The following is a 13,882-nucleotide window of genomic DNA, read 5'->3' on the forward strand; positions in this document are numbered from 1 at the left end:
GTCCTGGGATTGAGCCCCGAGTTAGGCTCCATGCTCAGCAGGAACTCTGCTTGAAATTCTCTCCCTTTGCCCCTCCTCCCCAAAATAAATAAATCAATCTTTTAAAAAAATGAAGGTATGTAATTAATCTAAATTTGATTTGGAAGAAAAGTTCATTTGGTAGAAATACAGTGTCTTTTTGTGATTTTGATGCCTGTGAAGTAATACTTTAAATTTTTCAGTCAGTTAACTTTGTAAATGGTATTTATCTTCTATTGATATATGCTGTGTAGGCAGGAGAAAGTTTTCAAGGTAATCCATTTGGCATCAACTCTCAGTCCTGCTCTTAAATTTCTCTTACCCAGTTTCTATTTAAAACCTCAGCTTGTCTCTGTCTTAGTAGTCAGTGTTGAAGTTTGTTTTGCCCTTTAACAATTTAAGTATTGTATGGCATATTTTAGGTCATTCACCAGATGTTGCTGTAGTGGTTTTGCTTATGTCTGAGCTGGGTTGCTCATTGTTTGGCAGATCTTTTTTTTTTTTTTTTGAATTTACTCCTGAGAATTGTTTTGGTTTTTGGGGTTTTTTTTAGATTTTATTTATTTATTTGAGAGAGAGAGAGAGAGCACATGAGAGGGGGGAGGGTCAGAGGGAGAAGCAGACTCCCTGCTGAGCAGGGAGCCTGATGTGGGACTCGATCCCGGGACTCCAGGATCATGACCTGAGCCGAAGGCAGTCGCCCAACCAACTGAGCCACCCAGGCGCCCTGTTTGGCAGATCTTTATGAAAGTTCTTTGTAATTGAGTTCACAATGATGTAGTGTATTTCTAAATTACTGTAATTGTTTCTGATGTTAGGTTTTGAAAATTTGTCAAATTTGTCATCATCCTGTTTCTCCCTGGAATTGTTACCTCTATCTTTTTTTGCTCCTTTTTAAAATCTCTGCTTTTCTGTTGTATGTCACTTATCCTTATAACCACTTTAAATCGTTTCTAAGTTAGGACATTCATAAATAAATAGTTCAATATAAATTTTTTTCCTGCTCTGTAAGTATGGAAAGAGTTATCAAAGTTTAATATTGCATTATTCTTCATAATTTTAGAAAGAATTAACTTTTCTTTCACCTCCTCCAACCTTTGTGTTAGATCTTTGTCCCGAGGATATTTATTTATTTATTTATTTATTTATTTATTTTTAATTTTAAAGATTTTATTTATTTATTCATGAGAGACAGAGAGAGAGAGAGGCAGAGGGAGAAGCAGGCTCCCAAGGAGCAGGGAGCCCAATGTGGGACTCGATCCCAGGACCCTGGGATCATGACCTGAGCTGAAGGCAGACGCTTAACCATCTGAGCCACCCAGGCGCCCAGTGTCCCAAGGATATTTAAATGTAACTTTAGAGCCAACAACAAAATTAGGAAGGAGGCTAAAGCATATCTTCCATACATTTCTACGCTTCCTTTAAGTGCTCTGCCATACCTTTTTTGGTTTCAAACTTTGTTTAAAAGCTTTCCAAAGTGTGTATTGCCTTATGAATAGAGAGTGAAGTTGGAATAGGTGAGAGAACATGGACCTGTCTTGGGAGAAGACATTCCACATCCCAGCCCATCTGCTTCCTAACTATCTAACCTCAGGCAAATTACTTAACTTTCTGAGTGTTTTATTAACTATAACATGGAGAGAACAGAAGCCTGTACAGAGTAGAGGTAAGGGTAACATATTTTCTCTCAGATGCTTCATAGGGCAGCTGGGTGGCTCAGTTGGTTAAGCCTCTGCCTTCGGCTCAGGTCATGATCCCTGGGTCCTGGGATCAAGCCCTGCGTTGGGCTCCCTGCTCAGCGGGGAGTCTGCTTGTCCATCTCCCTCTGCCCCTCTCCCTGGTTGTGCTTGCACTCTGTCTCTCTCTCAAATAAATAAATAAAAATCTAAAAAAACAGTGCTTCATAAAAGTGTCACCCACCATATCAAAATATAATCTACCAAAAATACTTGGCTGTTTTTTTTATTCTATGTGCACATCGCTTCTCATGATCTGATAACATAAATATAAACAAACGTAAGTCAAAAAAGTATAATGACCCTAAAATATTTCCTCAAACATTTTTGGCTTTTTGTACCTTTTCCTAAAAGTACAGTCTGACCTTTCCCCCACCTTACTTTCTTCGTCTCTCCTCCTAAGCCATTTCTGTTTGAGAAACTAGAATCTTTCCTAGATTGACCTTCACAAGGCCAAGTAGCCTAGTAAAGTGAACCTGATAAATAAGTCAAGTGACTTAAAATAACACTTTTAAGTCTCCTTAAAACTTCTTATGTATAGTGACAACAGTACAGTCATTACTAAGATTGCAAAAATTAGTTATCTTTAAAATTGTATTTGAAAAAAAATAAAATTGTATTTGCAACTGTTTTTCTAATATTACTTAATTGTTCTTAAACATCCTGGGGACTCTTTGTGGCTTCAGTCAGAACTGCGTTGACATTATATGAATACATATTGTAGTGCAAATTAGTTCATCAAAAATTTAAAGAAAATTAAGCAAAAATAGGTAGAAAAGCAAACGTTTTTAACTCATTTAGTATAGAAAGTATATTCATATTGATATTGATTTATTAATTTATTTTTATTTCCATTTACTTTTGGTAATGGTTAGTAATGGTTTGATTGTTTAAAAGATTGTTAGTTTACCATTCCTATTTAAATTTGCATCTGAGGGCACCTGGGTGGCTCAGTTGGTTAAGCCACTGCCTTTGGTTCAGGTCATGATCCTGGAGTCCTGGGATCGAGTCCCACATCGGGCTCCCTGTTGAGCAGGGAGCCTGCTTCTCCCTCTAACCCTCTCCCCTCTCATGCTGTTTCTCTCTCTCTCTCAAATAAATAAAATCTTTTAAAAAAAAAGGTAAATAAATAAATTTGCATCTGATTTTTAAGACATACTACCAAAACTAAAACTTGTACTCGGACAACACTTACATAATCAGTACTATAGAAAAATGAGATAAGTTATCTGTTTTGGCATAAAAAGGCTTCTGAGATTAAAGTAACAATGAAATTGTATACTTTATTTCCATAATTATAATTGAAAAGCTGTGAATCCCCAAAGGCTCTCTCTGTACCAGGGAACTGCTCTGAAGTGTGTATATATTTTTAAAGGCTTACACATCAACCTTCTCACAATTACTGGGAGAATGTTTTTGCAAAAATGGGTATTGTGTCATTTTGTTGTGAAAACTAGAATTCAGTCTTAAAAAGCACCCTCTTTCCTTGATTTCCCATGGATTAAGTTTCAGCGGGGTTGGGGAACATTTTGCATACAGGTAATGCACTGGGCTTGAGGCTTTGTTTAGTGGGCTACCAACCTTCAGCTACAAGAAGAGGCGTTTCTCTGTGTTGGGTTTGTCAGCAACCTCAAGGAGGTACGGAAACTGACTCATCAGTTGACATATGTGACATTTATGTTGACATTTGTAGGGTTAGCTAAAAATTGTGTGATGCTCTTCCCACTTTCTTTCTTACTGTAACTTTCAGACTGTTGTAATAGCTCTCTCCAGGTATAATACATGAACCAGACCCCCGTGCTCCGCTCTTATCATCTCCTTTAATACTAAAACATTGAGGATTGAAATTCAAGTCAAAAATTCTTATGACCCAAAGAGCAATAAAATAATTGGCTAGAATCTATTTTTGAAAATTAGAATTTCACACTAAAAATAGAGAAACCCCTTAGTTGCTCTGTAACTCCAGGAACCGAGGATCATCCAAAATTCAAAATAGAACAACAGAAAAGCTAAGTCACGCTTAGTAGGGCAAAATGGAAAATTACTCTGTGACCCAGGTAGGTTACTAGTGCAAAAGCCTTAAAAAAAAATACCTCTAAATAGGTAAGATTATTTAATTAATGGGCTGGTTCATAAACTTGTACATGAACTTCAGTTGAATTTCATAAATCTCTAAAAGAGAAGCTAGTTTTTGTCCTTAAAAATAAATAGAAATAATAATGTTTTTCTATTGAAAGAGAGCCTTTCAACTGAAAGGCTTTTCGAGAGCCATTTGAGTTTCCAAATAGATACACATAGATACATAGATATAGGTATAGATAGATAACACACACCTCTGTTTAGAAAGCAAGTTCTCAAAAACTTTTAATAGAAAGGAACTATAAAAATGATCTTACTCTCTTTCTTCACTATACTGCTATCCTGAACTCTTGCCCAGTCTCAAACATAGTTACTCGCTCAGCATTTCCATGTGTCTGCCTGAAAGCCACGTCACACCTGTCCCAGACTGAGCTCTTGAGAGCCAGCTTGCCTTCCTCTACACTCGGCCCTCTCACAGCCTTTGCCATATCAGCCTATGGGAACTTTAGGCTTTCCGTTGCTCCAGGCAGAAGTCTTGGCATCTTTGTTCTTGATCTCTCGCGCCCCACAGCTCCACCTTCACAGTCTGTTGAGAATGCCGCCTCTTCTCTTACCACCCTCGTCCAGGCCACCATAGTCTCACTGGGTTATTGCTGTGGTATTCTAGTAGGTCTCCCTACTTCTACCCTTGTGTGTTTATTAAAGTAAATCAGATGTTATCATTTTTCTGCTCAGGGTCTTCCCGTGTCTTCTCATCTTACTCAGAAATATAGCCACGGTCTCTATGATGACATCCGACATCCTGCATCCTCTAGCTCCCCGTTATCTGTCTGACCACATCTTCTACCAGACCCCTACAACTCTGCCCCAGCCACACTGGCCTCCTTGCTGTTTCTCAAACACACCAAGCACAGCACCTGCCTCTGGACTCTTGTACTTGCTATTTCCTCCGTCCAGAATGTTGTTCTTCCAGCCTCATTAGAACACTTAAAAGTATCTTAAAGCACATCCCTTCACTTCCTTTGGGTCTTTATTCACATGTCACCTCAGACCAAGTCCACCTTTCCTATTTACATTGCCACGCCCTCTCCTATAAACAGATCTCATATTCCCCATTGCTGCTTAATTTTTTTGCATAACACATGCCATCATCTAACATACTGTATATTTTACTTACCTTGTTTCTCTTTCTTCTCTCACTAGAATATAAGCTTCTTGAGAGCAGAGTTGTAGTTTTGTTGATTGCTTGCATTGCAGCCCCTAGACTAGTGCCTGACACTAGCAGACCCTTGGTAATATTTATTGAATGAATGAATGTAAGTAACACTTTAGATGTGGTATTTTTTTTTCTCTGAATGTAAAGTGGGGATGACTGTAGTTCATTAGAACACTGTGAATAGTGCAGATCCTCAATGAAGTTATGATATAGACAGACTTTATCTTTCATAACCTTTCCCTTTTCTAATAACATAAAAATGTTAAGTATATTCAAAAGAATGTTTAACATAGAGGCAAAATATAAAGAGCAATGACAACAAAAAGTAGCAGCCATGTTCCCACCACCCAGGTTAAGAAACAAAATCATCAGTATTTTTGAGGCCTCCTCTGTGCTTTCCCTTACCTCATCCTTCCTCTTCTCCTCCCTACAGAACCCCTCTTCTGAATTTTGTTTATTGTTCCTATTGGTTTTCTTTATAGTTTTGCCACGTGTGAATGTATCGTTCAGTTAGGCATATTTTTGAGCTTTATATAAATGGAATCCTACCAAGGGTGTTTTTCTGCAGCTTGCTGTTTCACTCTTATGTTCCTAAGGTTCATCCATGTTGATGCATGTGGGCTGCAGTTCATTTATTCTCACTCCTGTGTAGTATCCCCTTTGCATGAAGAGACTGCAGTTTATTTATCCATTCTCCTGTAAATGCAAGTTTTGGGCTATTTCCTTGTTTTTTCATGGTAAAAACAGTGCTGCTATGATCGTAATTGTTACCTGTCTCATAAAACACACGTGCGAGTTTTTCTAGGGTGTATTCTTAGGAGTCAAATTGCTGTTCAGTAGGGTATATGCATCCTTCATTTTATGGATTAATGCCAAATTGTTTTCAAACGTAGTTGTACAAATTTGTACAACAATCAACAGTGCACGACAGTGTTAACTGTTTTAAGTTTTCTCAATGTAGAGGGTATAAAATGACGTCCCAGTGTGGCCGGGGCACGGGCCTGCGAGAGCAGCCAGCTCCAGGGGTCCCAAATAGACCAGGCTTGGCCACTCGCCGCCAACAGAAAGAGACAGGCGGTGGTGAAAGGAGGAAAGAATTTCATTGCAGCCAACACATCTCAAAGACTGTCTCCAAAGTGCTGAAACTACTTCTGGGTTTATATAAGGAAACTGTGGGATAAAGGTGGGCAGGTACGTGCAGGTGGACAGGAAAGGTCAAGGCGATAGTTGTCGTGGGGTCAGTCACATGCAGTCTTGCGAGTTCACCGCAGTCCTTCTTGCCTGAGGGGGTAGTTTCGGTTCCCATCACAGGACGTTTTGCCTGACTTAAGAGATAAGCTAGGAAGAACTTAATCAATTAGAAGTTTTGAGGTCCTAGTGGAGGTAGCTGAAGCCCCTTTCATCAGGTTAGTTTTAATTTGCACTTCACTGTTTTCTAATGAGGCAGCATATCTTTTCAGATTTTTTTTTTTTAAAGATTTATTTATTCATTTGAGAGAGCGAGAATGAGAGAGAGTACATGAGAGGGGGGAGGGTCAGAGGGAGAAGCAGGCTCCTCGCCGAGCAGGGAGCCCGATGCCGGACTCAATCCTGGGACTCCAGGATCGTGACCTGAGCCGAAGGCAGTTGCTTAACCAACTGAGCCACCCAGGCGCCCCCTATCTTTTCAGATTTAATTGGCCATTCCTGTTTTCTCTTCTGTGGAATACCCATCCGTGTCATTTGCTCTTTTTAATTGGATTGCTTTTGTTTTGTCAGAGTTCTTCACATTTTCTAAATATATTATCCTTTGTCAGTACATGTAATGCAGATACATTTCCTCAGTTTGTAACTTGTCTTTTCACTATCTTTGGATGAATAGAAACTCTAAATTTTAATGAATTTAATTTCTCCGTCTTTTCCCTTATGGGTTTTTATCTTTGAAAAGTTGTTTCCTATCTGATGTGGTTTTGGAATATAGGTGAGCTTCGGTGGGGTGGAGTCGAGAGCCTACAACCAAGAAAGAATTCTTGAGACATCTTTGGTGCAAAATGGTGGTTTATTAAAGCATGGGGACAGGACCTGTGAGCAGAAAGAGCTGCTGCACCTGGGTCGTGAAGAGTGGTGATTATATACTCAGGAGTTGAGGGAAGTAAGGAAAAGGGAGCTTTCAAAAGAACTTTCATAAGCTAAAGAGGACCGACCTACAAGATACCAGAGGCCTTGCCATTGTCAAGTTAAGGTTGTGTTCCCCTCTTGCTAGGTATCCTGGAAGAATGTCACTCATGTCCATCCAGGAGTGGAGGGGTGGGGTGGGGGGAGCTTGCAGGATGTCAGCTTATGCTTTGTCTTCAGCTAGGCTTCTGCTCCCTCATCATTTCTAAGGTCATCTGGGAACTTGTCCACCCTCTGTCAAAGCGTACTGCTCTTGGACCCCTCCTTTGACCAATCCCCGACAGCCTGTTTTCCAGAAGCTCTGAAACTCAGTCACACAGGCAGAAGTGACTGAGAAGAGCTCAGTTTCAGAAAACATTTTTATGTAAATAGGAATCAAATGAGAGCTAACCTGCAGTGTTTTATTTTACTTATTTTTCGCTAGTTATAATTTTAATTGACCAATGTCTTACAAGAAAGAGATTTTGGGGGGCATCTGGCTGGCTCAGAAGAGCATAGGACTCTTGCTCTCCGGGTTGTGAGTTTGAGCCCCACATTGGGTGTAGAGGTTACTTAAATAAATAAAACTTAAAAAAAGAAAAAAGAAAAGGATTTGGTCCTGAAATCAAACCCCACACTCATGTAAGATGAACCCTGGCTATAACCTTAATTAGAATAATCTGACCTTTTCCTAGTAGATAATTACACCAGGGTATCAATGTGTCATTTTAAAGCTTGTTTTAAATGTGATTGCAATGTGCAACTTTTCTGTTTGGACATAGAGAAAGGTCAATATGAATTAGTGGAATTAGTAGAAGTCTGTATTAAGAATGTTTTAAACAAATTTTTTATGTAATACTATTAATTTGAATGGTGCTGACCAATGAATAATTTGGAAGAAGTGCCTCTGTGGTGCTTGAAAAATGTGTTTGTTTTAGAAGCAGAGAATTGTGGGCCTATAAATCGACCCTTAAAAGTTCATAGTTGGGGCGCCTGGCTGGCCCATTTGGAGTGGGTGACTCTTGTTCTCAGGGTTTTAAGTTCGAGCCTCACGTTGGGTGTAGAGATGACTTAAAAATAAAATCTTAAAAAAAAAAAAGTTCTGAGGTGATCCCTCGAGCAGAGGAATTCCTTCTGCAGCATCCCAGGCTGTTTTCTGCCCTTGGATTAAAGGCCATGTCAAGGCAGTCAGTGTTGATAAGCCAACTGTGCCCCTGCATCTTTTCAACAAAATTTATTTGCCTAGCACACACCTTTTTTTTTTTTTTTCATTGTGCTAAGATAAACTTCATATCAGTTTCTGTCTGCCTTTGGAAAGGAGAAAACTCTTGTCTTTCTTCTTTTACACTCATAGCACTTTTCAAACACCGCATGTGTGGGGTTTTTCCCACACCAACTGATTCTCGATCCTGGACACCAGCTGGGTATTCTACAGTTCAATTCAGTTCTGACGCTGCCCCCACCCCCTCCACCTTCTGACACCAGTCGCAAGTCAGGTTGTCACCAGTGCTTCTGACCGTACATAAAAGGTTTCCACAACCCCCTCCTCAACTTGGATTGTATACTAGAGTGTCTCACGGAACTCAAGAAAACCTTTTACTTACTAGGTTACCAGTTTATCACAAGGACTATTGAAGGATACAAATGAATAGCCAGATGAGGAAGCGCATAGGGGTCAAGGTCTATAAAGGTCCTGAGCACAAGAGCCTCTGTCCCCATGGATTTGGGGGGTGCACCACTTTCCTAGCCTGTGGATGCATTCACCAACCCAGAAACTCTCCAGATCGCATACTTAAGGGATTTTATGGGGGCTTCATTACATAGGCACCATTGATGAAATCATTGACCCTTGGTGGATATTCAACCTGTAGCCACTGTCTCCTCCCCAGAAGTAGGCAGGTGGAGCTGAAATTCCCATCCTCTGATCACAGTTTAGTTCCCCTGACAATCAGCTCTTACCCTGGTTTTCTAGGAGCTTTCCAAAAATCTCATTAACATAAAGTCGGGTGTGGTTGAAAAGGGCTTTTTATTAAGAAGTCATTCCTTTCACCTTTATAGCACTGGGGCTGTTTCAGGAACAGGACAAGACACTAAATAATATAACAAAAGATGCTCCATTCACTCTTATCACTTAGGAAATAACAAGGGTTTTAGGTGCTTTGTGCCAGAAATGAGGATGAATGTATTTGTTATTCTAAATTACATTATCACAGTCTTCTTACAAGTTCCAAATCAGTTTCTAAATAAATGACATTTTATTTTACCAAGAAAAATCAATGTGGTTTGACCATCCAATAGGTAAACTTAGATTCCACTGAAATTGGATGAGTACTTACTGTGTGTCAGACAGTGTGCTAGGTAGTATCTCATGTCACTTAACCCTTACAGTGACACTACATATGCAGTTTGGGAAAGGCATCCCTGATAAGTGGATAAAGACCTTGGCCAGTGAAGTTAGAAGCAACCTGTACCTGATGTCACAAAGAAAACTGGGAAGTGGTGCAACTAAGATTGGCACGCATGCCTCCTGATTCCAAAGCTCTTTCTGGCAGTTACTGTAAAGGAACAATACTAATAACGGGAATATTTTACTGATGACCTAAATGAATAACAAATACAAATTTGGGGAGGCTGTAACCAGTATCAAACTATGCCTAATGCAATGGTCAGGTCTTCCTAGAACGTTGGAAGTAAAAGTCTTCAAAGATACTATATTACATTTACTCCAAAAATGCAGGTAGATTTTGGGACTAGTGAGTAGCATATATGCCTCTCGTTTGACTCTCTGTTCCCTAGCTGCTTTCTCTCTCCATTCCCTCATCTCGCAACCACCCGACTCCTAACCTCCCTAGGTACTTTCTCCTTTACTTATCACCCAGCTTAGCCTTTCCTCTTTCCAAGCCTATCCTCCCCCTTTTGATTTTCCTCCTTTTCACTGTGCTTTCTAAAACCCTTATTCATTGCTAGGAAAATGCATTCTTGACCTTTTTCATAGATGTATCCCTTGTCTTTTGTTGCATAACAAAGTACCCTAAACTTGGCGGCCTAGAACAGTAATGATTTATTATTTACCGCAATTGTATGGGTTGGGTAGATGGATTCTTCCGGTTTCACTTTCAGCTGGAAGGCCTGCTGAGCCCTGGGCATACCTGGGATGAAGGCCCTCTCTCCCTGCGGGCTTCTTGGAGGAAGGCTAGACTGCACATCCTCGAAAGGTGGCGGCAGTAGTCCAAGAGGGCATGCACTTGCTTATCAGGCCTCATTTTCTAATATTACATGGCCAAGCTCATTGCAGAAGACTCTCCAAGGGTATAGATAATACTGAGAAGAGTGATTCTTTGGGGCCATTATCGTAGCAGTCCAGTATAATCAAATATTTTGCTCACTTCCTAAATTGCCTTTTAGAAGCCTGCTTTCCCTAACATCCTGTTTCTTTAATGATTGCCCTTAGGTTGAGGCTCATCATCCTTTGAAATATCCCCTATATCTCAGAAGCAGAGGGCAGGGGAGTTGGAGTTCTCCTGTCCCAATGTTTTGTTTTGTTTTGTTTTTTGAAGATTTTATTTATTTATTTGACGGAGAGAGACACAGCAAGAGAGGGAACACAAGCAGGGGGAGTGGGAGAGGGAGAAGCAGGCTTCTTGTGGAGCAGGGAGTCCGATGAGGAGCTCGATCCCAGGACCCTGGGATCATGACCTGAGCCAAAGGCAGTCGCCCAACGACTGAGCCACCCAGGCGCCTCCCCCAGTGTTCTTCTCCAATACTTCTTGAAAAAACTTATTCTCCCCAGAAGTGCCCTTTTTTTTTTTTTTAACGTTAACCCAGTGTACTTTTACTACGCATTTATCATACTAATTTTCTGCTGCCGTGTGCCTTAATCCCTAGTACAGTACCTGATACATGGTGTTAAATGTTTCGTGGTTGTCCTTGTTGTACCTGCTACCAGAGGTTTTCATTATAAAGGCCTTAATGTCTGGCCTTAATGTCTGACCAGGTAAATTTAAGATACACCCCTTTTAGTTCATTCAGACATTTTTTAGTTTTCATTGTTTATTGCTAAGTAAATCCCAATGCCAGATGCCCTAAGGGTCTGAGAGTTAGCCTGACCTCAAGGCTTGAGATACTCATTTCCTGGGATGTCAATACTTATTGTTGTTTCTGGTCTCCCTTCTCTCTTTCCCCACCCCCTGAGGATAGAAACTCTTTTTTTTTTTTTTAAAGATTTTATTTATTTATTTTGAGACAGAGAGAATGAGAGAGAGCATGAGAGGGAGGAGGGTCAGAGGGAGAAGCAGACTCCCCGCCAAGCAGGGAGCCCGATGCGGGACTCGATCCCAGGACTCCAGGATCATGACCTGAGCCGAAGGCAGTCGCTTAACCAACTGAGCCACCCAGGCGCCCCGAGGATAGAAACTCTTGAGGGAAGGGATTTTTTTCTATTTTCCTAAGAACAGTGTATGGTACTGTATTTAATGTATGACTTTTTAATTTCCCTAAAGGGAATAGGTCAGTTTAAGAAGCTGTGTATTCTGTTAACCATATTCAGATACCACTGAGGGCATTAATTAAAAATATTACTAAATCCCCCCGGTGGGGCGGTGTGTGTGTGTGTGTGTGTATGTGTATGAAATACTTGGTCTTTATTAAAACAGCATTTCCTGATGAGAGCTACACTATTTAGTGAGGACATGTGATAGGTCACCTTATATTTCATTGCCATTGGTGTTAACGCTTGGTCTTGTGACCCTGCCCTGTTTGCAGGTTAAAGTGCTGCACAATCAGCTGGTCCTTTTCCACAATGCCATTGCCGCTTACTTTGCCGGGAATCAGAAGCAACTTGAACAGACACTTAAACAGTTTCATATCAAATTGAAAACCCCTGGAGTGGACGCCCCATCTTGGCTTGAAGAACAGTAAAATCATACCTGGGGGAAAAAAAGAAAAGTCACGTCATTATATTTCTAAACAAACCTAATAAGAATTAAGCAGAGTTGGGTTAAGATTAGGGAACTGGTGACCACAACCATTGTAGTGATTCTTGCACAAACAGCTTTAATTTTTCCCTTTTTCATACTTTAACAACTGAACTGTTAAATTTGATGGGAAGGTGGGTGATTTTAATGTAAACATAATTTCTATGATCTGAACACAATAATTTTCCTTTTTGAGAAATCCTTTTGTATTGTGAGGGTTGATGGCTATTTCTGTAGTTTGAAAACATCTAATATAGATTTGCACTGACCAGATATAAAAATTCAAGGTTTTTGGTCCCGGAAAGAGGGCCAGTTGTAGCTTTTCCAAAGGGAGGTTTACATGATTTGTATCAACATCAGATATTTTATATATGAATATATTAAACATCTTTAAGATATTCATTTTCATGTATTGTCTTAAAGAAAAAAGAAACTATTTTGCAGAGTAAAATTATATGGTGTTCCTGCAGCATCCACACAGAGGCGGCAGCTCTAATGAATGACTGATTGGCTTGTGGAGTTGTGGCAAATACCTTTTTAAAAATGATTCTGTACTATTGTAATTTTGTTTAAACTTTTTTTTTTTTTTTAAGATGCAGGAATCACACTGTCATTTCTGTGAGGCTTTTGAGCTTAAGAGTTTGCATCACCCAAAGTCATTGGGCGGTTATGTTAGCAATTTCTTATGATTCATAATGAAACCTGCTTAAGAGAATTTTTTTTGGCAGGTGGACTTGGGAATAGAAACTCTTGATGGTTTCTAGAGTAGAAATCTGTGCTTAGAAAGCGAGTTTTGGAGTAAATTCCATTTTGACAGAAGTGAATTCCTAGACAGCTTTCATTGACTTCCATATGTAACAATACCAGTTAAGCCTTAAATCACAGATATGTGCCTTCTCAGATACAGTAATTCTCATTCAACCAATGTACATAATCCATAAAGAAACCCCTTTCAGATAATGTTTGGCGTGTCTCTTCCTTCCTTGGAAAGGAACACTGTGTATCAGTGTTGGGTTTCTTTGTATTCCTTAAATCGCGTTTCAGGTTTATGGTAAAATCAACTTTTGAATTTGCTGTTTGGTTTTTCTTCATTCCTTTTGTGGAATGAGAATATTGAGGAATTTTTCTTCATTTGAGTAATGGAAAGGTAATCTGGGACAGTGTGGTGGTAACAAGAAAAGGGGATTGGAAAGGCCAGTACTGTTTTAGTTGCTCAGCACTGTTAGTTGTGTGTTATGTGGTTGACCTGTCCGCTGTGTGGTTCTATCAGTAATGTAAGCCTTTTAAGTATAAGTTCTCTTGATTTTTGTCATAGACGTAAATTAATATGTCTTCATTTCTTTTGTGTTGAAATGAAGTACTAAAAAAATTACTGTTATACATGAACTTTGTGAACTGTAAGATTTGTTATATATGTTCAAATGCCTTTTAGCTGGCTTTTTAATTAATATGCCTGTTTTCAGTGCTTAATATGTACAATGTAATATGATTGCAAATCATAAACCTATTTTAAATCATTCCTTCCTGTATATTTGTACTCTGACAGAGCCTTATTTTATTCTTCCAGCAGACTTACTACTTGTGATAGTTCCTGTACATTCCCCAGAATGTGCCTCTGGTGTGAATTTTGTATTCTTATTAAAAGTATTTGCTGCACTACCTTGTTTCTGTGGCTCTTCATAATTTAAGAAGCAACTATCTGGAAATTCTGAAGACATATGATTTGT

The 13,882-nt window shown here is 39.6% G+C and overlaps 1 protein-coding gene across 9 annotated transcripts in view; it reads left to right on the plus strand.

The window, feature by feature from the left end:
• The window catches only part of ARFIP1 (ADP ribosylation factor interacting protein 1), a 127,946-nt gene that overhangs the window by 103,452 nt on the left and 10,612 nt on the right, over window positions 1–13,882 (plus strand). For 7 of the 9 annotated variants that reach the window (XM_045880279.3, XM_045880281.3, XM_064585184.1 and 4 more), the window contains one exon: window positions 11,944–13,814. The exons of 1 other annotated variant lie outside the window; for it this stretch is intronic. In XM_045880279.3, coding sequence (XP_045736235.1) covers window positions 11,944–12,099 — 156 coding nt within the window. In that variant the 3' untranslated portion in view covers window positions 12,100–13,814. Of the gene's footprint in view, window positions 1–11,943; window positions 13,815–13,882 lie in introns of those variants that run through there. One more of the 9 variants, XM_064585182.1, reaches the window with a different exon arrangement.

This window comes from Mirounga angustirostris, unplaced genomic scaffold, assembly GCF_029215605.1.
Source record: "Mirounga angustirostris isolate CCGP_5_RB_7025 unplaced genomic scaffold, mMirAng1.0.hap1 SCAF_2, whole genome shotgun sequence".
In the NCBI taxonomy this organism is placed as follows: domain Eukaryota; kingdom Metazoa; phylum Chordata; class Mammalia; order Carnivora; family Phocidae; genus Mirounga; species Mirounga angustirostris.